General features: G+C 36.8%; 1 protein-coding gene across 1 annotated transcript; it reads right to left on the reverse strand.

Moving 5' to 3' along the window:
- Window positions 1-21679: 21679 nt before the first annotated feature.
- LOC123722411 (lysine-rich arabinogalactan protein 18-like) lies at window positions 21680-22153 on the reverse strand. Its single transcript, XM_045684117.1, has one exon. The coding sequence runs from the start codon at window positions 22151-22153 to the stop codon at window positions 21680-21682; it is 474 nt and encodes a 157-aa protein (XP_045540073.1).
- Window positions 22154-25802: the final 3649 nt, after the last annotated feature.

Below are 25802 nucleotides of genomic sequence, written 5' to 3' on the forward strand. Positions count from 1 at the left end.
GATGAACACCTTGGTGTTCCCGCTGCTCGTTTGCCCCTTTCTCTTATAAAAAAAATCTGTTTTGTCAAAGATTGTGACATGGATTACGATATGTTTTATCCAGAGATTTTGGTCTCAGAAAGCAACTGTTACTTTTTAATCTACCTAATCGCAAGGAATATAACGATGAAATTGCACTGATGTAACACTGATCATCATCATCATCTCTCAGTCCTTCTCCCACTTACGTATAGTCTGTGTACCTGTTTTCGTCATCTTGATTCATTCGTCACTTCTTTCTTAACCATGTCACTTTTCATGCCATCCACCCATCTCGTCTTAAGCCTACCTATAGCGGTTTACTCTCTTGAAATGGTAGATGTTGCTAATGGGATCACTTTCAAACCAAAAAGACACTTAAGGACTGATAAGGAAAATATTTATTCCAACTTAAACATATTGAATATAATTGAGTTGATATTGGATCATTATTAAATATGTATACAAAGGTTAAACAGTTATTTTAGATTACTAGACATGTTACTTCTTTGAGAATATTAAGGGAATTAATGTAATATAACATACGTCAATCTTAAGAAGATAATACTGACATTCCTTATTTAAAATAATTTAAACATACTACATAAAAAGCCAAGTAGATCAGAGTTATCAAAGGAGTATGTAAAGGTATATTCTGAGATTACTAATCATCATACTCCACCGACTATACATATATAAAACGACCACACCTTAGAAACGAATATCAAACAAGATATAGAGGTTTTCAAATATCTTGATAGCTCAGATCATCGCAGGAATCGCTGTGCAGAACACAATTTAAGATAAAGTAAAGGGATGGTGGGTGAAGGCACACCGCAGTGTGTGAATGACCTTGAGCCGGTAATATATTTGCAAAGACGTATACAAATTTGAGTTTTATATGTACTTTAATGCGACAAACTAGTACGTAGTATAGAGGCTAGTATTTTTGAGATATATAGTTGGTTAAAATATTAATATGCTGTATACAAGATAATTGATTGTATGTTACATAATATGAATACATTAACGAAATTAATTTTAAATCAATGTCCATGTCGGTCAGCTACGAGGGTTATTTTCATATATTCATAAAACATTCTGCCTGTGAACATGTTAATAGTAATCAATGAGCATTACACGTTGGTTAAATTTAATCTATATCAATAAACATTTTAATTTAAGCATTTGGCAACATACATTAATATATTTGTAGAGTTGAAACAACCAACTTAGTTTTGTTGTTCGTAACGGTTACAATTATCCATAATCTTACTAATATTATAAATGCGAAAGTTTAGATGGATGTATGGATGGATGTTTGTTAGAAGGTATCTCCAACGGCTTAACGGATCTTGATTAAATTTGGCACAGATATAGATCATAGTCTGGAAGAACACATAGGCTACTAATTAAGTTTTTTCAATCCGCACGGACAGAGTCGCGGAAGAAAGATAGTACATAATAAATTAAACAAGTTTATTTTTTTAGAACTATGAAAATTAAATCTAAATACAACACTATGTATCTCTGTAATAAACTTAGATTGCTCAAATTCTCGTCTTTAAAAAATTCATAAATGTGACAGACAAAAACCGTGCAAAGGTAGTACTAGTAGGTACATCACTAGCATATTTAACTCACTATCAAGCGATGCCCAAAAGGCTAACATTCTGATCGATGTACTTAAAGTAAAAAAAATAAATCTGTCATAATCATTGCAATATTTTGATGAAATCTGGTATTTATTATTTCATCGAATTGTCCACATTGTACGTAACATTTGTCAAATAAATTCTGTTACTAACCTGTTTGCTTTTCATAATTGATATAAGCTATTAATACAATTCATATCAGGTTTAGTGGCTTCATAATTTGATATGTTAATGCCACATGATGTGCGCTCATTGAATTTTAACCACGTAACGACAGATACTAAATTACTTTTAAACGTTTTAAGTTTCAAATGACGCCACAGCTTATATAATTCAAGCCTAAGCTAGGCTTGAATTATTTAAATCTGTGGCGTTCAAATTTCCGAACGTCACTGAAATACTCTTTGAGAGGGGATTTTTGTATGGAGTTTAACGCGGGAATGAGAGAGATTATATGGTTACAACATTAAATGCGTGTTTTATTATATATTCACTGTTGTATAAACAAACAAAGTGCAAACTATTATGTAGTAAAAAATCCAAAAATCTAAGCTAATAAAGAATATTAGTGGGTTTTTGAAAGTAAGTTGAGGGTCGGTACAGTTACACTTCATATATTTTCCGTTTTCCTTTACCTTTGTTCTTCATCATATTCCTGGCTTCCTTTAGCATGTGGGTTCGACGCATAAGGTGTAAAAATGCACTAACAATAAATAATAACAACATGAGTTATTCAACATTATAAATAGAAGAAAACTTGTAGGGTTTGTCTTGGTAGTGACATTCTTTACCACCTCCATATTCTTGATAATCGTCTTAAATTGGTTTTGCAAAACTTCATTTACTCCAATAGATAAGACCAATAGATAGGCCTGCATAGTTATAAATTATTTTTAACAACTATTTCGACTCATTAAATAGCAAACTGCAGCGTCATTAGTGCAAGTTCTTTGGAGTAGTTCACTCCTTGTTTAAGTTTTCCAGTCACGAATTTGCAACGGTAGATACGGGTCGATTTCAACGAGAACTCGGTAAGTTTGCGGAGCCAACTTCACGGAAGAACTGTATTGTTGAGCTTTTTCAAAAGCGCTCAGGGCATGTCAATTTACATTCTTAACATGGACATGTGCAGAATGATAGCAATACATACATTGCTATCATCATGATACGTAATAAGTATCAGTTTTTAAATTGAAGTTTTTATCAAATTTGGATTTATGAAACAATCCGATATTTTTATGTCAATTCAATAGGAATCGATCGTGAATTGTTTTTTTAAGGCTCAGTTTGTAGTGCAATCATGATTTGCAGGAATGCGAATAACATTTTCAGAGTTTAAAATATAAAACAACTAGCTGAAGCCCGCGACTCCGTCCGCGCGGAATTAAAAAACGTAATAAGTAGCCAATGTGTTCTTTCAGACTATGTTCTACATCTGTATCAAATTTCATCAAGATCCGTTGAGATACCTTCAAATAAATATCCATCCATCTATTCATCCATCCATCTAAACATTTCCATTTATAATATTAGTAAGATTAACCCTCAAACCTCTATACACACACAGAAATAAATTGAAATCGTATTGAAAATTATCCAATAATAACGTATCCGTTTTGACCTTTTATTTAGGGTATGTTAATAAAATTTCATTATTTTGTCTAAATAATTGAATGCTTTTTTTTCACTTTCCTTGGAAACGTAATCTCGTTTATTCCTGTGAGATGTTTTCTCGTAAACTTGGCTTTATCCAGTCATTAGTTATCTTGCTTTCGCCTTCCTTCTATATTCATTTATCAAGATAAAGCGGATGTAACAATTTATGCATGGTTAAGTTTTATTGCGCGGTTTATAAATTAAATATTCAATTAACTGTAATAATGTTTATAAATTTTTATACATAATTATGTACACTTATTATCTATGTATTTATATTTTTAAACAGAGCAACGATATGTAAAAATATAGAGATTACAAAAAGTTGGTTTGAAAAAGTTATTTACTTTTTATTTATCTACACCTTTTACCTATATATTATTACTTTTTTAAATAAAGCGAACGAAATCTAAAATACAAACGTGATAGTTTACAATAATTAATCACATCGGTTTAAATAAAGAAGTCGTAAAATATGATTTATACTAGCACTTTTCAAACATTCATAAATAGAATTAAAAGATTGATATGAGGAACAACTTTTAATATACCTAACGTGTATTTTAATTCAAAATTGAATTCTAAATTACACTTAGTAATATAAAATTACCCACTTGAGACATTAAGAAAACCACTGCCACATTTCACCCTTTTTGCTTTTCGTACTTAACGTCAAAAAAAAGTACGAGAGAGAAACGCGCCGTTTGGATTGCATGTTGAGAATTTAACCTTTTCTTTAAACCTTTAGGTATTATAAAAAATTCTTTAAATTTCCAGGATGTATAATTATTGCTGAAAATTTTTAATCTATAATAGCTAGTAGTGTCATACTAGAATCCGATAAGCTTTGCAATGAAAAAGTATTTTTTTTACAATATACATTCATAAAAAATAATCTATGGTAAACTAGCTGTCGCCCACGACTCCTTCCACGCGGAATTAAAAAAAAAACTAAGTAGCCTATGTGTTCTTCCAGACTATGTTCTAAATCTGTACCAAATTTCATCAAGATCCGTTGAGCCGTTCTGGAGATACCTTCAAACAAACATCCATCCATCCATCTAAACATTCGCATTTATAATATTAGTAAGATAACATCATGTTTTGGATACTTCATACATCATATTTTTTTAGTTACCACTAAATAATAAATCAATTTTTATGTAACTTGTTTTAGTGAACCACATATGTGATGTCAAGTGTATATCAAATAGTGGCAAGTACCTAGATATTATCGGACGAACATATAATTTTTTGCAAAGTATTTTGTGTACACCCTCTATATTACCTCTATAGGAGGAGGAGGAGGTATATAATCTCAAAAGGTAGAATAAGTTGTTTGCCTAGGAGCAGGTAAGTCTTGTTTAATATCAAATGACACACCTGTCTTGCGCGTTGAACAGATTTACTAGTGTCATGGAAAATTGTCTTTGAGGAGGCTTAAAAGGGTACTAAAGTGTCTTAGAAGTGACTGAAAGGGTTTATAGATAATATATAATATTATATGAAAAGACATTAGGTAAGCTTTTGTCTGCTTTGTTTGTGTGAATTTAGATTTTGTATGTTAAAAGAAATGATTTGAACTGAAATAGTTTTTAGGATTTACATTCCGCAGATCTTGTGAACGTACTCTAAAATGACATATTGTAGTGCAACTAAGTACTTCGACATAACTCAATTATGTTAAACTTGTTCATAAATATTTAGAAGCAAACTTGCTTATTGAATTTCAACTTTGGCTTTACGAAGTTTCTGTAATCCAATCCCCTTGATATGTTTAGTTATGTAGTCCAATGCACTATTATGACGTTGTTTAATGAATGTTATGGGAATATATACTTTACTGTCTAGAGCTTAGAGTACCTTTTGCCTTGGGTAACCAGGGTAACCAATATCTATGCTGAAGCTGTAAATTGGGCCATCAAACAGTTAGTGGCAATAATTTTTTTACATTTGTCTTTAGTTAAAATATTGATTTACTCGTAAGTAAATTAGGGAAAAGCTAAAATTTGCGTCGATTTTGGCACGCGATTCCATCCGAGTGGAAATAAAAAAACGTAATAAGTAGCATATGTCTTCTTCAAGATTATGTTATACATCTGTGCCAAATTTTCTCAAGATCCGTTGAGCCGTTCCGGAGATACTTTAAAACATTCATCTATCCATCCATCCATCTAAACTTTAGCATTTATAATATTAGTAAGATTTAGAATTTAGACAATACTAGTTTTTACCCGCGACTCCGTCCGCGCGGAATAAAAAAAAATAGAAAACGGGGTAAAAATTATCCTATGTCCTATTCCTGGTTCTAAGCTACCTGCCCACCAATTTTCAGTCAAATCGATTCAGCCGTTCTTGAGTTATAAATGGTGTAACTAACACAACTTTCTTTTATATATATAGATTTTGACTTTAGCATTGCAAAGCATGTCGAATTCGGCTATAAAACACAGGCAAAGATGAATAGGTAGCAGTTTGTCTGTTACATTATTTTGTTGGTTGCATTCTATCTCAGTAGATCAGAGTGGGTGAGATTTATACGTGTTCTTGTTACGGTACATTCAAGTCAATTCTCACTCTACACAGATGAAGCGAAAACTGACTTTTGTAGCGTTACGTAATCGTAAATAGATTCTTCGTATAGTAATATATAAAAGGCTAAACACTCAGCGACGTGCCGCGTCCGCGAAATTATACCAGTCGCACTCACCCTAAAGAAGGGCGTCGTCGGTACCGACTAATTACGAGTCGTAACCGGATAGATACGTGAGTATTTAGCCATTTATATATTTTTTTATATTAAAAGTGGCAAACGAGCAAACGGCGACCTGAATTCGCCGAAATAGCGAGGCGACCATTGCCCATAGAAATCCGCAAATGCAGATGTGTTGCCTACCTTTAATCATGTCACCTTTTTCGCAATCCTTCTCTCCAGATGAGAATCTTACTAATTGACATATTCATAATCAATTTTGTCAGAGTGGTTAGTCAATTATTTAGTATGACAAATTAAGAAAAAAAAAGATTAAAAAATAATGGAGGTTTGAACCTGAATCTCTTATATATTTTTACATGGCCTTAAATAAATTTAGAAGGACCAGTTACGTACGTAACTTTATTAAAAAGCAGGCATCTTTTTTATATGTCGCATTGAGAATTGTGCGTAAAAATATTTATTAATTTAGTCACGTACCGAAGGGACGCATTCATCGAATTTGAATTGAGTTATTTTGGTATAAAAGAAGAGGGCGGGTGTTAATCATTAAAGTATTTCGGAGTTATAAAATACATTTAATCTTTGTATTTGCAATAAATTTTCTTAACTTCAATATGGAAAAGGTAGACTGCAATTCACAGCCAAAATTCGCGACTGCAAATCCGGGAATTTTGCTAATAATAAATTACACAACATTTTGTTTTTGTCACAATATGATATATGTTAGTTCTATGATCCGTCTACAAAAGGACGGAAACACGTCCCGGCAATTTGTAATATTATATAACTAACGACAACATTAAAAACCAGCTTTCAGGAAGTGGAATGGCTATTGTATGAATTTCTCTTGTAAAGAAAACAATAGCATACTCGACTACAGTCGAATTCAATAAAAAAGAGAAATAACAACAAATTCATCTAAACAATTTAACTCTAAGACTGTAATCACAGACTAATTAAAAACACATGTTTATAAAATTCCAGCCAGGGAAATGTGTAAATATAATTTCGTATTTCAAAATCGACTTTAATTTTACACAATGTGTTGACATTTCATGGCGTATAATTCATAAAATTCATGATTATTTGTTTTTAGCCGACTTCAAAAAGAAGGAGGTTATCAATTCGACTGTATTTTTTTTTTTTTTTTTTTTTTTTATGTGTGTTACCGCGAAACTCGGCCCCTGGTGGTCCGATTTTGATAAAAATTATTTTAATCGAAAGGAAATGCTTGCAGGTGGGTCCCATTTTTTTGTTTTTTTTTTTAAATAACTAGAAGACTAGTAGATTTTGAATATAGCTTCAAAATTTGTTGCGGAAATTAGGGACATTTTTGCTTTCAGCGCTTACGTAGGCTAAACTATAGGACCTACATAAAAATGATGTATGGCGAATTGTAGCTCTTTAAATGTGCTAAATAAAAGTCCGCGATAGCATATATCTATCTTTTATAGTTTTCTCACAATAACCATTTTTTTCTTTAGAAACATTAATTAAATTCATGTACTATTTCCGACGCTATTATTCAAGTTCAGTATTAACCCTTATGTAAATAAATATGTTCATTATCAAGAGAATTTAATGTAGATTATATTTGCAATTGAAACTATATCATTCTGTCTAATAGTTTAGGAGATATCGTAAGAATAAAATTACGCGGAAACGAAAAATGCTACATCGCGTTACAATGAATAGCACAAATTTGCTTTCTGGGCTTACGTAGGTCAAACTATATGACCTACATTAAAATGATGTACCGAGTAATTATAGATCCTTAAATTTGCTAAATAAAAGTCTCAGGTGGCATATATCTATCATCTATGGATGTCTCACAAAAACCATGTTATTATGAACAAACTTCGATTAAATTGCACACGAAAAACAGCGTCGTAAGCTTACGGCGCTATTATATTATATTCGATATGAATCCTTATCCAAATAAATATGTTTGATGGCTAGAGTATTAAATGCAGATTACATTAGCCTTTAAACTATGTAATTCTGATCAATAGTTTGGAAGATATTAAATTATTAAAAACTACGCGAAAAATGCTACTGCGGCGCGCGGCTGGACAAAATTAAAGGCACGCTACGATGTATTAGTTCGTTAATTTTCAATTTGTATACCGATTTTGATAATTATTTCATTGTTTAAAGGATAAGTGGTTATCTGGTGTATTCTAAATTAGTTTTTGAATTGAAGTACACACATATTAAATAGGAAAGTCCTTTTCTTTATTTGTCTTATTTATGTCCTTATACGTATTAAGGAAATTTGTAATTAAACTTCAAATTCACTAAAAATTGAGAAATAAAACAAACATTTTAAGAAAAAAAAATAGCCGACTTCAAAACAAAAAAAACTATCTCAAACAAAATGCGCTCAAAAGTAACTTAAAAAAAACAATTTCAAACAAAATGCACTCAAAAGTAACGTAAAAAAACAATTTCAAACAAAATTCACTCAAAAGTAACATAAAAAAACAATTTCAAACAAAATGCCTTCAAAAGTACCATAAAAAACAATCTCAAACAAAATACACTAAAAAGAAACAAAATAATGTCATGAAAACTTCTTTCTTTCTTTCTTCTCTCTTTCAAAAACCCTCTAAACTCTAAAGAAAGTTCTCTTCTTTCTTGTAACATGTCTATATTGTATAATTATTGTTATTTTGGAGTCGGTTTCGGCCTAAGTAGGGACATAAACGTAAGTATGTCTAATACATCTCAAATATAAAATGTCACCTATTTACTTCGGCCGACACCGACTGCGAAATAACAATAATTATACAATATAGACATGTTACAAGAAAGAAGAGAACTTTCTTTAGAGTTTAGAGGGTTTTTGAAAGAGAGAAGAAAGAAAGAAAGAAGTTTTCATGACATTATTTTGTTTCTTTTTAGTGTATTTTGTTTGAGATTGTTTTTTATGGTACTTTTGAAGGCATTTTGTTTGAAATTGTTTTTTTATGTTACTTTTGAGTGAATTTTGTTTGAAATTGTTTTTTTACGTTACTTTTGAGTGCATTTTGTTTGAAATTGTTTTTTGTGATGTAAAGTTTGTGTGTTTATAAAGTTTTTTTATATGGAACAGAGCAAAGCAGCAAAGCATTATACATATAATAAACATATAATCATCTTACATTTGTAATGTAAAACCTTTTTATCAATTTTACAAAATACTTTTTCAGTGAACTTTTGGAAATTGCAAAAATCAACATAGCACGTTCGAGCGAAACGTTTTAAAAATTAGATTAACACTGACGCCTGCACCACGTCTGATATAAACTTGTTTCAAATTGTTACATGTAGGCGGCGCGGCGTTGAAAATATTACGTAAATGTTAAGTAAAAATTAGCTACATTTTTGTAGCGGTTGTCGGAAGGATAATATTTTTGTCATGTTTTGTATGGATGTGGCGATTTTGAAATGTGTCTTTCGATTCGTATTTTTACCCAGACTGTTATAGGTGTGAAGTAAATCAGGCTCACTTCTTATCGCTAGTTTCTAAGACAAAAGTCCCTGTTTTAAACATATTGTTTATTCTGTTTTGTCAAAACTAATAACAGGGATGATGATATGTTTTATACAAGGATATTGGTCTCAGAAACCGACTCTTATTATTATATAGATTAGTTTTACCCGATATGATTTTAAGAAATGAAAGTAAAACATATTCAGCTAATGTCTTAAACTAGGCAGCAATAAAAATTGATCAGAAAAACTCCGTTCGTTAAGTATCTAGTACAATTAACGAATACACAATATTATTTACAGTACAGATGTAATAGTTAGCTTTTATTTTATATAGAGGTAAATAAATTATATTTATATTCTTCGTTTTTTATATATTTCCGTTATATAGTAATGTGGATTTATCTTTCCTATATCCGATTATATAAATTCTATTCCGCTGACGAGGACGTGATGAAAAATACAAGCTTAGCGCGGTATTTTATCGTCGGAACAAATGTAGCGTGTCCAAGCAAATGTCGGATAATTTGATAGTGTCGTCGGATAGTACCCCCTCACTGCGCTTACGACATTGAGCGTACGTGTTACCCCGGAAATGTTGGGATGAGAGAAGAGCTTAGAGAATTTCAATCAGTATTAATGTAAAAATGATATAATTCTCTGATAATACTGAAATGTAATCAAACGATCGTAATTACTTAAAATTGTCCCGGGCGTCAACAGGTTTCAACATTTAATGTATTACTCTATTAATAGACACTCTTTAGTTAAAAGTTCAAGATGGAAGAGCAAATCTATACAGTGTTAATGTAGCTGTGCAGTATTGACCAATTAGACAACAAGCGTCGACGAATGAACCTTGTGCGTACGGAGCGCGCGCAACGCGATAATCGTGACGCGAAGATGTACGTTGTCTTGTGTACAAAGGCCCTTACTAAACATCCATTCAGTTGTTAGTTGTTGATTTATGAATAATTTGCATAAAATATTTATTTGTCCTACATTATCAATTGTTCTATTCAATATAAAATAACAAAGCATTAACATCAGCTAATATTTTTCTCGTAAACACCCTGGATTTCACGAAACGTATATATTTTTGAAGGTAAAAGTAAACGCGTAATTTACTTACGAAACCGAGACTCGACCATTTTTCATGACTTGTAAATTGCGAATAACGTTCAAAGTTAATGCGGTTTTATTGAAAATAATAATTTATTACATTTAATAATTTTAATAAAAATATAAATTTTTATATTTGTTTATCTATTTTAGCGATTTTTGTAATTTATTCTTTTTATAAATGACTAAAAAATTCCAAAAATTAATCATTGTCGCCAACTGCCATACTAGACGACATTTAAGGTCACTAAAGATTTTTAGTTTTGATGTAATAAAGTAAATCTTCACTAAGGGACTTAGCGACTGTAAGATAATATTTAAATTCATAATAATTGTTAAAAATTATTTGCATGCTTAAAACCTGTAATTGGAATCCCAAAATACTCATAGTTTTCGAATTAATAATTATTGACAAATTATTGGTAAATTTGTTAATAATAAATTAATAAGAAACTTTATAAGTAAGGCATTGCCTAAGTACAATGTAAAATTTTATAACATACAAGTTTATATAACTTAGGTCCTCCGTACACAAGGCAACGGAAATCTTCGAAACCCGAAGAAAATAGTCGCTAAGTGACTTACGCAACACAATGTCATAATGGTTCGTACACAGCACGCGTCGCAAATCGTCTTTTTAATACGATTTACGTTCGTTCGTGTACGCATGCCTTATTTGTCCAAACCAGTCGAACGCCTGTTTACCAAGAACGTCGTGATGAAAGTCGCTTCGATTTCAAGATGGCGAAGCAAACGTGCACGCAACGCGATACTCGCTACGACGCAAGGATACAAACATTTTGGTCTCAGAAACCCATGATTAGGAAGCTATAATTGAATTACACTGTCGTAAAAGGCATGAATTTGATCGTGTTCAAATAAAACGGTTCGTTGGAACTACAAAACGTAATGGCTATGTAATGGCTTGTACAGAAAGGTGGAGTTAGCACTCGTGATTTTAGACCCTTTTCTCACTACGCATAAATGGGACCATCATTAGCCGACTTCAAAAAGAAGGAGGTTATCAATTCGACTGTATTTTTTTTTTTTTTTTTTTATGTGTGTTACCGCGAAACTCGGCCCCTGGTGGTCCGATTTTGATAAAAATTATTTTAATCGAAAGGAAGTGCTTGCAGGTGGGTCCCATTTTTTTGTTTTTTTTTTTAAATAACTAGAAGACTAGTAGATTTTGAATATAGCTTCAAAATTTGTTGCGGAAATTAGGGACATTTTTGCTTTCAGCGCTTACGTAGGCTAAACTATAGGACCTACATAAAAATGATGTATGGCGAATTGTAGCTCTTTAAATGTGCTAAATAAAAGTCCGCGATAGCATATATCTATCTTTTATAGTTTTCTCACAATAACCATTTTTTTCTTTAGAAACATTAATTAAATTCATGCCCTATTTCCGACGCTATTATTCAAGTTCAGTATTAACCCTTATGTAAATAAATATGTTCATTATCAAGAGAATTTAATGTAGATTATATTTGCAATTGAAACTATATCATTCTGTCTAATAGTTTAGGAGATATCGTAAGAATAAAATTACGCGGAAACGAAAAATGCTACATCGCGTTACAATGAATAGCACAAATTTGCTTTCTGGGCTTACGTAGGTCAAACTATATGACCTACATTAAAATGATGTATCGAGTAATTATAGATCCTTAAATTTGCTAAATAAAAGTCTCAGGTGGCATATATCTATCATCTATGGATGTCTCACAAAAACCATGTTATTATGAACAAACTTCGATTAAATTGCACACGAAAAACAGCGTCGTAAGCTTACGGCGCTATTATATTATATTCGATATGAATCCTTATCCAAATAAATATGTTTGATGGCTAGAGTATTAAATGCAGATTACATTAGCCTTTAAACTATGTAATTCTGATCAATAGTTTGGAAGATATTAAATTATTAAAAACTACGCGCATTCGAAAAATGCTACTGCGGCGCGCGGCTGGACTAAATTAAAGGCACGCTACGATGTATTAGTTCGTTAATTTTCAATTTGTATACCGATTTTGATAATTATTTCATTGTTTAAAGGATAAGTGGTTATCTGGTGTATTCTAAATTAGTTTTTGAATTGAAGTACACACATATTAAATAGGAAAGTCCTTTTCTTTATTTGTCTTATTTATGTCCTTATACGTATTAAGGAAATTTGTAATTAAACTTCAAATTCACTAAAAATTGAGAAATAAAACAAACATTTTAAGAAAAAAAAATAGCCGACTTCAAAACAAAAAAAACTATCTCAAACAAAATGCGCTCAAAAGTAACTTAAAAAAAAACAATTTCAAACAAAATGCGCTCAAAAGTAACTTAAAAAAAACAATTTCAAACAAAATGCACTCAAAAGTAACGTAAAAAAACAATTTCAAACAAAATTCACTCAAAAGTAACATAAAAAAACAATTTCAAACAAAATGCATTCAAAAGTACCATAAAAAACAATCTCAAACAAAATACACTAAAAAGAAACAAAATAATGTCATGAAAACTTCTTTCTTTCTTTCTTCTCTCTTTCAAAAACCCTCTAAACTCTAAAGAAAGTTCTCTTCTTTCTTGTAACATGTCTATATTGTATAATTATTGTTATTTTGGAGTCGGTTTCGGCCTAAGTAGGGACATAAACGTAAGTATGTCTAATACATCTCAAATATAAAATTTCATCTATTTACTTCGGCCGACACCGACTGCGAAATAACAATAATTATACAATATAGACATGTTACAAGAAAGAAGAGAACTTTCTTTAGAGTTTAGAGGGTTTTTGAAAGAGAGAAGAAAGAAAGAAAGAAGTTTTCATGACATTATTTTGTTTCTTTTTAGTGTATTTTGTTTGAGATTGTTTTTTATGGTACTTTTGAATGCATTTTGTTTGAAATTGTTTTTTTTTCGATATCAGTCACGGTTGCGTCAGTAACATTTCCCACAAAAAAGGGGTCGCGCGGGGCATGCGTGCGGTTAGTTCTCTAGTGGAAATAGGTCTTAGCTTTAAGGACAATTTATGGCACATATTCTGGTTCACTGAACGGAGTTAAAAGCCCCAAAACGATTACGTTGAGTTAAAACAATGAATCGATTTGATCGTTAAGCAATTCGCAACAGTTAACAAAATTGTAGTATTAGTTTTGCCTATTGTAGCAATGTTTGAACTTATACCTGTAGTACTGTATACTAATGTTATCATCTATCGATAGACTCAAAGACAACCCATGTTACTGTGACTGGGTGACTAGGTCTTAGTCAACCACTCTAAATATTGTATAAATAAGTGGGTCAGTTGACTTCACACATATCTTTGAATTTCTTCGCAGAAATTTGGCATTGATCTAGAACATGGTCTGGAAGAACACATAGGCTGCTAGTTAAGTTTTAAGCAATCAATACTGAGCGAAGTCTCTTTTTTCAAATATTTTGCTTTTCGCATTTTCATGTTTATTTTAAAAAGCTTTTTACTTTAAAAAAGACAAATTTTAATAAAGACGATAATATAAATTATATATACCTTTATATTATCTGCTTTTTGTTTTTCGTATTTATTGTTCAAGGGAATTTTTAATATCTGTAAGTAACGCGCCCAGGATTCCGAGCCTACATTAATGTTAAATGCGTCCCTACAACACAAAAGATTTGACTTCGTAAAAGGTAAAACGACGTTTTATATTATTGATGGGTTGGAAAAAAGGAAGCATCTATTACGTATCGATCAGCTACAGCTTTTTAAGTACTGGACTTGCTATTTATGGGCCCTGGGTTCGATCCACGTTATGTACAGTCAGGGCTCCTCGCGGTGTTCAACTTTCAGAAAGATTGTCTTGTTTCTTGCAACAAGACAAACTCCGCCCATTCTTAACAAATAACCAGTTAGGTAGCAGTGGGTTGTACAAACGATGGATTTGAATTACATCTCACTCTCAAAGATCAATCAATACATTTAGCCCCTTTGTACGTAATCTTCGAAATATTGTATCATTGCGTCGCGAGCATCGTTACGCGCGCTCCGTTCACACAACATTGAATCCTCGACGCGAGTCGCCGATTCGGTAAAAAGATATCTCCAATAAGATTTTCTCTACCACCTTGATAATCACGGCGACTTTTTTGCGAGAAAGGTTGCGAGTGACCGGCTTTGGCAACAAAATAATAAAATGCCAACGACGCGTGCCTGTGTACCAAGATTTATGACACTATATTATGTAAGTCGCTTAGTGAATAAAATCGCCGGGTTTCCGAAGATTTTCATACATTTGTATATTGCCTTGTGTACAAATCGCCTTATGCTAAAGGCGGTTAAAATCGTACAGACAAGCGTACATATGTATGTACATTCATATTATCTCTACCTATATATATTTACATTATGCTCATGTCAATTCGGAAAATAATACTAATAACAATTTTAGATTTCAGATTACAAATGCGACTCTAAATTGGCAGTCACTTATTCCGCCTGTGCATCTGAACTTGCGAGATTTTAAACTGGGTCAAACTTTTCCGATACTTCGTTTTATGGAACAATAGTTGACGATTTCGATGAACCGAAGCAAATTGCAATCGACATGTTTTCTACTGTTTGCACAAAAAGAAACGCTACGCTTCTCTTCACTGACATTTATAACAATCTTTATACCATTTTAAATTTCTTTTCAGCCAAACTAAACGAAATTTAAATGATTTCCGTTTTCTATTTTAAATATATTTAATGTGTAATCCCTTAACCAGCACTTTAAATGTCCAATATCATATTAAGTGGAGATGTCGAAAGGTGAGACACGCTAGTCTCTACTCTTGAAGGTAGCTTGTTCCAATCTTGTGCTGTCCCTACGAACAGGGAAAGGGTCTAGGAAGATATGATACATACAAAATGGAAACTTTGTATATGTAAATATGTCAGTAGGTTATATGTCACATTATGTGATTACTTCCGATACAATCTTATTTACGATCTTAAGTTACGAGAACGTATCCACTGAACCTTCAAATCACGTATCCGGAATTATATTCGTAATAAAATTTCGTATTCTGTATTACGAAATATTTTGTACGTTAATGGTTAACCTATATCTTTTCTGATATTAAAAAGAAATCGCTAAAAATAAATTCATACACATACAAATAATAAAAAAATATTGTGATTGTTTCTTAAATCTTGAGTATTATTTTTTATGTCGGAATAGTAGTAGTTCGACTTTATTAAAAAAAAAAATTGTCATCTTTTCTTTTCACATTAATTTTACAAAATCTGCACTAATTTACGCCCATAACCATTCAAAGACTGTTATTGTGGTAATAATACTAGTACATTTTTGATTTAATAAATAATAGAAACAAATTACCTAATAAGTTTTCTCTTTTGATAGAGATTGACTAACTAGATATTTTATTGAATAATAAATTTTAAATTGTAGCCGTCTTCATTTTAAAACATATAATCTACTTATATAAAGGTCACTGCCAAGCCTTAAGCCATTTAACAAGAATCGCAAGTAATGGTCACAGTTTGCCAACAAAAGTTGCGGAATGCTTTAGTGATTTAGATTTGCTGGCGCGAGTTTCAACTTCACGATTTATTGTTGTTCCTTACTCCCGACTTTGTCACTGAACCTTGCTCTTACTGAGATCGTTATAAGTCTAATTGATATTTATACAGTATTTATTACCTATATATTTTTATATTATCAAGATTATTTTTGTTTGCAATGAATAAGCTCTGCAACTACTGAACTGATTTGTAAAATTCTTTCGTTGTGCCACACTATTATTCGTTGACATAGGCTATATTTATTACTTGATGTTTTAATTCTACGAGAACGAAGTCGCGGGTAACTGCTAGTTACTTTATAAAAATGAAAATGAAATATGTATTTCGATAAAGATTACTAAATCTAACAAATAACTATTTACAAGGTTTTCCCACTGGTGAAACATAATTGTCATTTCTGATATATCGAAAAGAAAACTGACGGAAATAAAATAGAAACAATGGTAAAATAAAAATAAATAAGGTGAAATAAATAAAGTATAGATAAATGCCCAAGAAAAGATGATCGGAAAAGGGATAAAAGAAATGGCTACATCTCAAATGGTCACGAACCATTTGGATTAGTCATATCTTACTTTATTTTATGTGTTCATTGACCTTATTAGAGAACATATAAAATAATATGAGTCAACAGTCAACTGATTTACTGCTCGACGCAGGAAACGTCACAATAAAAATTTAATGAGGGCTCATATAAAAATTATGACATATAATAAATTCGATTTAACTGTTTATAATATACTATCAATGTATAGCTCACACATATCCATCCAGGGCCGGTTTTAGTATTTCCGGCGCCCAGGGTGACATCGTTGCGGCGCCCGCTTTTTTGATGTGAAACATCTATAGGATCACTTGTAAACCGAATCGTTGAGTTGGCGACGCTTGCCGTGGCGACGGTCGCCAAGCTATACTAAGGTATACATCATATATACCGAACCCGGCCTGAATCCACCATATAATATGATGCTTTCCGTCCTTGTCTCCGGGGACTTTCCACAGGATGAAGGAACCCCGATAATTGAACTGATCGGAACCTCGAACATTTTAATTTTTTTTTTTTTTTTTTTTTTTTTTTTTTTTTTTTTTTTTTTTTGTGACTGAGTCGTCACTGTTTGCCTTGAAGAGGCATTTACAGCTTCACCGGGCTTGAGGTGGCCGGGCGCAGATGGCGCTTAGCCTAAACCTCGTTTATGAGTAACTGGGCTCGAGGGCTCCCTCAGGAGCCTCGGCTCGGGCTGTTACTTCGTTATTATTACCGGATTGGGAGGTCACCGAGCTCTTAGGTCGCTTCGGTGGACGCTCCATGGAGTGACTGGGCGCAAGGGCCCCCGAGAGGGGACCTCGGCTTGGGCTGTCACTCATTACGCGTTTAGCATTCCGATTCAAGGGTGCCCGAGAGGGCCGAACCTCGGCTTGATCGGTTGCTATTATCTGATTGCTATTATTAATACAGCTAACATTACTACCACTTCGGAAAGCGTTAGCGCTGGGAGAAGAAGTGGCGGAAGAAACTCCAGCAACGCTTCTACTATTAATAGGTGAAAACCTGCCTGCTATGAGGCCGTATCGCGAGAATGATTGTCGCAGCCGACAGCGACTGCGGCGTGTGATCTGTTTGTGATGTTTGAGCTTAGCCTGGGCGATAGTAATTGCATCGTCTTGAAAGTCAAGAACGTGCCTAGGTCTGCGATAATCCCGACGAAACTTACCGAGCGCGATTGGATTGTAGGTGGCGGCACCTACAACTAGCGGATTTGGATGACCGACGGCAGAGTCAAAATAACGACGCGACGCCAACTTCAGGTGTTGGGCAATGGTGGGCAAGTCCAAGTCTATATGAAGATTGCTGTTGCGCATGTACCACGGGGCTCCCGTGGCTCTGCGCAAGAATCTATTCTGAATCACCTGAAGTCGATGTATTTGTTTCGGGGCGATGTGCGCGAATACCGGACTAGCATACGTCATGACGGGACGAACTACTGATTTATAAAGTGTCACCTTGTTCCGAAGGGACATTTTACTCTTTCTATTAATTAACGCGGAAAGACGACCTAGGATGAAAGCCGCGCGGTTCCTGACCCGGGTCACGTGAGCGGAGAAGTTAAGTTTAGTGTCAAGTGTGACACCTAAGTATTTAACTTGGTCTTCCCAAGGTATTGGGCTGTCCATGAGTTTAATGGACGGAAGAGCAGCACCTTTCTGGCGTGAAAAGTATAGTGCCGCGCTTTTGCTAGGATTAATTTCGATCCTCCATTTCCGAAACCAAGCACCTAACGTGTTGGCAGCGGTTTGGAGACGTCGACATATAGCATCGGGGGAACGACCAGATGTGTATACGCAGGTGTCATCGGCGAATAGAGCTAGCTCTACACCGTGTACGCGGGGAATGTCATTGGTGTATAGGGTAAAGAGAACTGGCCCTAACACCGAACCTTGGGGCACCCCGGCTCGAACGGGGTGCAATTGTGAGCACACTCCCTCGACGCGGTAGCGAAACGTGCGATTACTTAGGAAGTCTCGTATTATGCATACGAGACGGTCGGGTACTCCGTACTCATATAGCTTGTATATAAGCCCGTTGTGCCATACTTTATCGAACGCTTTCGCTACGTCGAGGAAGATAGCTCCGGTGCTAAGGCCACGTTGGCGTTTGACAAGTATGTGCTCCGTGATGCGGTGCACTTGATTGGTGCATGAATGTTTGGCGCGAAAGCCAAACTGTTCTGCAATAGGCATGCCTTTTGTGTCCATAAAGGTGCGAAGGCGTGCTAATATTAATCGTTCATAAATCTTCCCAAAGGTTTTGAGAAGGCTTATGGGGCGATTAGACGTGGGATTGGAAGGCGGCTTTGAGGGTTTGAGGAACCCTATGACTTCAGCGTCCTTCCACTCGCTGGGAAAGACGCCTTTGGTCATTGCCGCATTATAAATGGCTACGAGAAGTTGTATAATGGCAATTGGAAATAGTTTCGCCACCCTATTGGTGATGCCATCTGAGCCGGGAGCTTTACGTGGACGTAGATTTTTAATTATTTTCTCGACTTCGTCGCTAGTAACCGGAGGAATTGAGTCGAGAAGGGGTTCGTTTTTCCTCCGGTCGACCTCGCTGTCCACCCGCCGTAGGTGGTCAGGGTCGACCGGTAGGCTACTGGGGGAACACTGGGCCTCGAGGCTGTCTGCAAGACATTCGGCTTTCTCTTCGTCCAGCATAGCTGGTGTTGTATTTGGGCGCGACAATGGCGGCATCGTTGAGTACGTGTCGCCTTTAAGTGACTTGGGAAGCTTCCAGAATGCTAAATGTGATGGCTTTATATTTCGAAGCGTTGAATCCCATCGTTCGTTCCGGATGGCAGCTATGCGTGTTTTTACTTCACGCTGTAATTTACGTAGCTGTTTTCGGTTCGATTCAGTGGGATACAAATCGTGAGCTCGGGTAGCCGCGTTCTTGCGTCTCAACAAGTCTCTGGCATCTGGTGGTAGTGCCCAGCGTTGATTGTCTGACTCTGGCATTTGCCTTGAGCAGTCCTTGATGGCGGTTTGGATATGACTTGTTAGAGAGCCGATCGCGACATCCATATCGTTATCAGAATTAATTATGTCGGGGATGTCGTTTAGATGTGGGGAGTTAATATCTTTGAGCCTGGCACTAAGTTTGTGCCAGTCAACGACAGTCTTCATTGGGGGGTCAGCCGGTGCAGAGGGCCCTAGCTGTAGCAAAACTGGTCGGTGATCTGAGTGAAGCTCATGTATCACCTCAATATTACGTAAGGTTAGGTTAATATTCTTGATGATTGCAATATCAAGCACATCCGGAGTGTGTCCCAGTATGTGGGGGTAGTGAGTGGGCTCTAGTGGCGCTATGATTTCAAAATCAAGTAAGTCCGAGAGTGAGTCAAGCTTACGGCCGCGTTTACTGATTCTGGTAGAGTTCCATCGAATGTGTTTGCTATTGAAATCACCAGCAAGGATGGTGGCTCCTCCGATAGATAGAAGCGATTCAAAGTCGGAGCGTATGATGGTTGAGCTTGATCTACAAGGAAGGTAGACCGAAGCTATCGTAATGGGGGCATGGCCAGTCATGGCTAGCTGACAGATCGAGGCCTCTAAGTGCGTTAACGCGGGCGTGTCAATCGGTACACAATGCAGGGATTTTTTATAGTAAATGACAGTGCCACCGCCTGGGGCGCCGGTCCTATCATTTCTAACGATATTGTAATTAGAGACTTTCGGGTCCCTCATAGCCGGTTTGAGAAAGGTTTCCTGCACGAGTAACACGTCGACTTGATGATCGCGAAGGAAGTTATGAATTTCGTCGCGTTGTTTCCTAACACCGTTCGAGTTGAAAAAAGCTACGATAATTGAACGCGGTTTGACTCTGCCATTATTATGCGCGAGGGGCGGATGACTACAATTATTTAACGCGTTTGCAGCCATCGGAAAGCCTAATTGTGTTCGAGAGCACTGACGATGTGCTTGTACTTCTTAATCAAGTACAGTCGGGTGCCTATATTTCCTGACGCCTTTTCGTATTCGTCGGCGAACGTTAAGACTTCCTCCATGTTGAGGCCTGAAAGACGATTGAGGGATTCAAACGGATTCCCTGTCGTTTTAGGTGGCGTAGGCATTGCCACCGGCTTGACTGGTACCGGTTTAGCAATGGGCGCGGTAGATGTATTGTGCGCGAGTGCGCTAGCGGTGGGCCTGTTACTGCCCCATGCGGGGGTGTTAGTTTTCCACGATGGTTGAAGAGGTGGAAATTCGTTGACTGACGGTATCGGAAGCGTTAGACGTCGCGACGGTCGCTGGGGTTGCGATTGGATTCGCTTTGGTGCCTTCGGGCATCCGTGATAGTTGGCGGTATGATCACCGCGGCAAAGGACGCATGCAGGCTTCCCGAAAGCCTCTAATAATGATTTGTCTTTCGGCCTTGTACAATCCGATGTGCCATGGTCGCCTAAGCACTTAACGCACCTAGGACGGGCAAAACAGTTGCGGGCCGAGTGCCCGTACAACTGGCATTTGTGACATTGACCGGGTAGGCCATTTTTGCGTGGCGGTTCAACTAGTAGCCCGCTAAGGCCACAGATTGACTTTACGTCAAAAATGGCCTTTACTTCGGGCGACAGGTCTAAGTGTACCTGTACCAAATCCATAGGCAATTTAGTGCGCCTGTTGGTCATGCGGAAGACGCTAATGACCGGAAATTCTTGATCTTTAAGAGACTGGACGATATCTACGACGGGGATTTCCTTAGGGATGCGCTTGATCACCACTCTAAGGATACGTTCATCGGCGAGCGTGTACGTATGATAATACACCTCCTTTTCTTGGAGGAAGCGGGTTACGAATCTGAAGGCCTCGGCGGTCTCCAGCTGCATCCTAATGCCTTGGGCTGTCGCTGAAGCGACGACCTTAAACTTATTGGACATAGCCGATTGGATCATCGGCCACTTGTCCTGGGCTTGGATTTAAATGGGCGGAGGTTTTTTGTCAAGCAGCGCGCGGGCTGCTGGGGGAGCCGAACGGACAGCCGACGGTGGCTGAGTAGCTTCCACGGGGATAGCCATGAGGGCTGGGATTTGAACCGGCTGGGAAGATCCGGGTTCGAGCTGTGGACATGGGCGCGGCGCCTTCTGAGGCACGGGAGATCGGGACGATGATGAAGCCGACGAGGGAGCGGGGGAAGAGCGCTTCTTGCGCTTCTTCTTGTTCCTCACCTCCGTGAACAAGCCGCCTGCATCGTCGGGGTTTTCAGGGGACAAGGGGGAGTCCAACTCCATCTCCTCAGTGTCGGTGGTTGATGGCGTCGAGTCGAGCGATTTAGGAGGCACTGCGGGGGCCCCGGATTCCGATTCCAATAAGGAGGCGGTTAACGCCTTGAACGCATCAGGGAACTTAGCCCTGAGGAAGTCAAGAACGCCTACTAAACTCTGGTCCGCCATTTGGACTTATGGTGGACCAAATCTAATTTTTATGTAGTTTCCCGGTGGGATGCCGGGGTGTGTATCCCTAGCTCCCTCCCTGCTGGGTTTAGCAGGGAGGATGTGTGCCTACTACGTGTAGCCCTAGTGTGTCCGAGTGCCGATCTTATTGTGCACTCGGGTGTGTACTTAGGTCTAACTAAAGCTACCCGTGGGCTCTAATGGGCCAAGCGTGGACCAACGTTGACTAGGGCACTACCCAAGGCCAATGATGGAGGTCCCTTCCGAATTACGCGGTTCCCTGAAGGGGAAACGCAGGCGAACGGGGCTGCCTGACTAGCTTCGTTATCACCGTTAGGTATCCGCTAGCCTTTCTCAAAATTGCGGTTATTAAAATATTGCTCAGCGCAGTGAAAACTGCACTTCACAATTTCTTTCACGCAGTTCCCGAAGTCGGAAACAATGACGTCGCTATCCCAAGAAACCAGATGGCTTGCCAGATGGCAGAGCAATAATAGTTCCTTAGCGGAACAATAGACGTTACGACGTTCTACCTAGAAACTAGGATTAGCGCTTACCAGAAGGCGGGCGCAATAAAAATTGCGCGGACACAATCGGCTCGCGAACAAAGGACGGCGGCACCTTTTATGGCGCGCGCAGGTGCGGATTGCTCAACGTAATGTCGGGCGGAGCGACAGATGTGCGGCGAGCGAACACGTCCGTTCGCCTCAACAGTCTGTAGCGGAGTGAACATTTTAAATCGTTGCTTTGCATATATATTAATGAGTAATGGCGCGGGCGCAGACGTCGCATCGCGCTGCGCTTAATTAAACCGTTAAATAGTCAAACTCAAACAATCTATAAATAAACCGTACAGTGTAGCTCAATACTCTCAGTGCGACTTGTGTTATTGTGGTTTGTGATGGAAACGGCAAGAAATCAGTTTATTCCCAATCAAAGGCGCTTCACTTAACTGCAGCAAAATCCGATTTCAAAAGTAATAATAAACATCAGAAAAACAGTAATTCAGTGCGTTTATTTGCCGAACCTAACGTTTGTAAGGAGATAGCTACAGGACTGGTGTGGTGAAAAATAGTTAATCTCTTGTGCTCCGGCGTGAATTTTGTGGGTGTAACTTAAAACGTTTACTTCAAATCTGCAAGTCACGTCGTCGAGGAACAACTTCTGCCAACCTTATCTGTAATTCGACGTATCGTTCAGTACAGTCGTGGCTCAACGGCAGTAACATCACTGCCGTAACTTAGTACGCGGCGGCGAGTGCGGCGGTTCGCGTCCGGGAAGCAGCTATCTTTTTGTTTGCATTTTTTGTTTTTTTTTTGTTTTTTTGTGTGTTTTGGTTTAAACTAACTTGAGCTATTATTTTTGTATGTTGTATTTTTTTCCCCTTTTAAATTGTAACTGGTAATATTTATTTCTAGTTTAGTTTATTAATGTTTGATACATACATTTCAGTGTTCCCATTAACTTATATTGTTTTTCGTACCACTTAAGTGTAGCCTAGCCTGTAATTAGTTTAATTAAATCCACTGTATTTAAACTGTAGTAATTTCGTTATGGCAAAGTGCGGAGGATGTGGCAAGTTCTTACCAACTACGGGGACAGACATAATTGTCTGCAGTAAATGCGATTCTCAATATCATCGTGAATGTGGGCGCTTGGCACGTTCAAATAAAGCACCCCGCGAATGGGTATGCCCGGCGTGCTCGTCCAAAAAGTCACGCACCCCACAAACTGTCACTGACGAGAATACAAGCTCGGCACAAACATCACCTATTGCCACCGATATCTTACAAGCAATCGAATCTACTGTGGCTCGACAGTTTGAGAAATTCGAAAAGAAATTCGCGGATTTGACGAAAGACCTTGCTTATCTTCGCGAAATCGGGGAGAGAGTGGCAGCTATAAGTAGTGTGTGTGACGTCCTTCAAACTGAAATAAACTTGAGCAAAGATCACTATTCGAAGTTAGAGGACGAAAACAGAGTATTGCGGTCGACAATTCAGGATTTATCGACGAGACTCGCCCACATAGAACAGCAATCACGACAAAACAATATTGAAATAACGGGATTGCCGGAGAACCGTTCCGAGAATCTGATCACCACTGTCGTTCAATTAAAGAACATTGTGTCGTCAAGTATCAAAGAAAACGATATTTTGTCTGTTGTACGCACCAGGAAGGCAGACAAGAACAGCAATCGACCTCGAGCGGTTGTTGTCAAGCTAAGCAGCATTAAAGCCAGAGACGACTTGTTGGCATCAGTAAGTAAATTTAATAAAGCTAACAAAGACGGTAAACTAAGTTCTCAGCATCTCGGTTACGGAGGTACGGTTAGTCCTGTCTTCGTATCAGAGCATTTGTCACCGGTCAACAAAAGTCTTCACGCTGAAACGCGGAAAGTCACTCGAGAGAAGGGATATAAATTCGTTTGGGTGCGTGACGGAAAAATCCTCGTGCGCAAACACGAAGGGGCTCCTGCAAAACAAATTAGGAACTTGGATTCGTTGAAACTGCTTTAACCTTAATTTAATAGAAGTTTTGATGACATTAAAATACGATAAGCATCCACAAAATCAATGTGTCGATAATAGTTCTTCGCACGATGTTCTTACAGTATACTATCAGAACTTTAGAGGTATGCGAACTAAGTTACGAGATATAAATTTGTCAGCATCAATGAAATCCTATAATGTAATAGCAGCCACGGAGACATGGCTCAATTCGGGAGTGGGTGACAGTGAAATTTTTGATTCTCAATATTGCATATACCGGAGAGACAGAAGTACGTCTACGCTAGTAGGTAAAGAGGGCGGTGGTGTACTTCTTGCGGTATCTTCAAACATAAACTCAGTGAGAATGACTAAATGGGAAAGCGAGGTGGAAGATTTGTGGATCCGTCTAAGCTTCTGTCATAATAAGGAATTCAGAAATATTAATATTGGAGTTGTCTACTTGCCTCCTCCCGTGCTCCAGTTAACTTTAGACAACTTTCTACGCAAAGTCTCAAGTATTATGGAAGAAACAGCCAATCCTACAATTATCATTGGTGACTTCAATTTAGGGTTTATAGAATGGAGGAATGATTCGTGTACTGCGATGAATGGTCTGTTGCCCTATAATTACCAAAACAACCTAGGTTATGCCTTTATGGATTTTTTTTCCTTAAATGGTCTCAAACAATTTAATAGCATTACTAACTGTAATAATAAAATATTAGATTTAGTCTTATGCAGCAGTAATGTAGGTGGCTGTATCGTGAGAAAATGTCTAGATCCTATCTCCAAAGTTGATGAATATCATCCGCCTGTCGAAATTGCTTTTCAATCCATTAAATACTCTACATTAAAGCCTAAGAGTACCTCTAAGTTCAACTTTTTTAAAGCTGATTACGATAAAGTCATTGAAAAATTTAAAGCAATTGACTGGTTAGATATTTTTAAATCTTGTGGCTCAGATGTAAATCTCATGCTTTCTTTGTTTTATGTTACATTAAATTCAATAATAGATTCAACAGTTCCCACTCGTATTCCTCGTAATACTAAATACCCTCCTTGGTTCACTAAATCTGTTATAAGATCGATAAAAGAAAAAGAAAAACTCAGACGCCGTCTACAGACGTACAAAAACCCGCGGGATGAGTCTGAATTTA

The sequence above is a fragment of the Papilio machaon genome, chromosome 25 (assembly GCF_912999745.1).
Source record: "Papilio machaon chromosome 25, ilPapMach1.1, whole genome shotgun sequence".
NCBI classification, from domain to species: domain Eukaryota; kingdom Metazoa; phylum Arthropoda; class Insecta; order Lepidoptera; family Papilionidae; genus Papilio; species Papilio machaon.

What these genes read in the sequence shown, in the direction of transcription:
- LOC123722411 (XM_045684117.1), bottom strand. Translation starts at nt 22,153, where the DNA reads ATGGCGGACCAGAGTTTAGTAGGCGTTCTTGACTTCCTCAGGGCTAAG.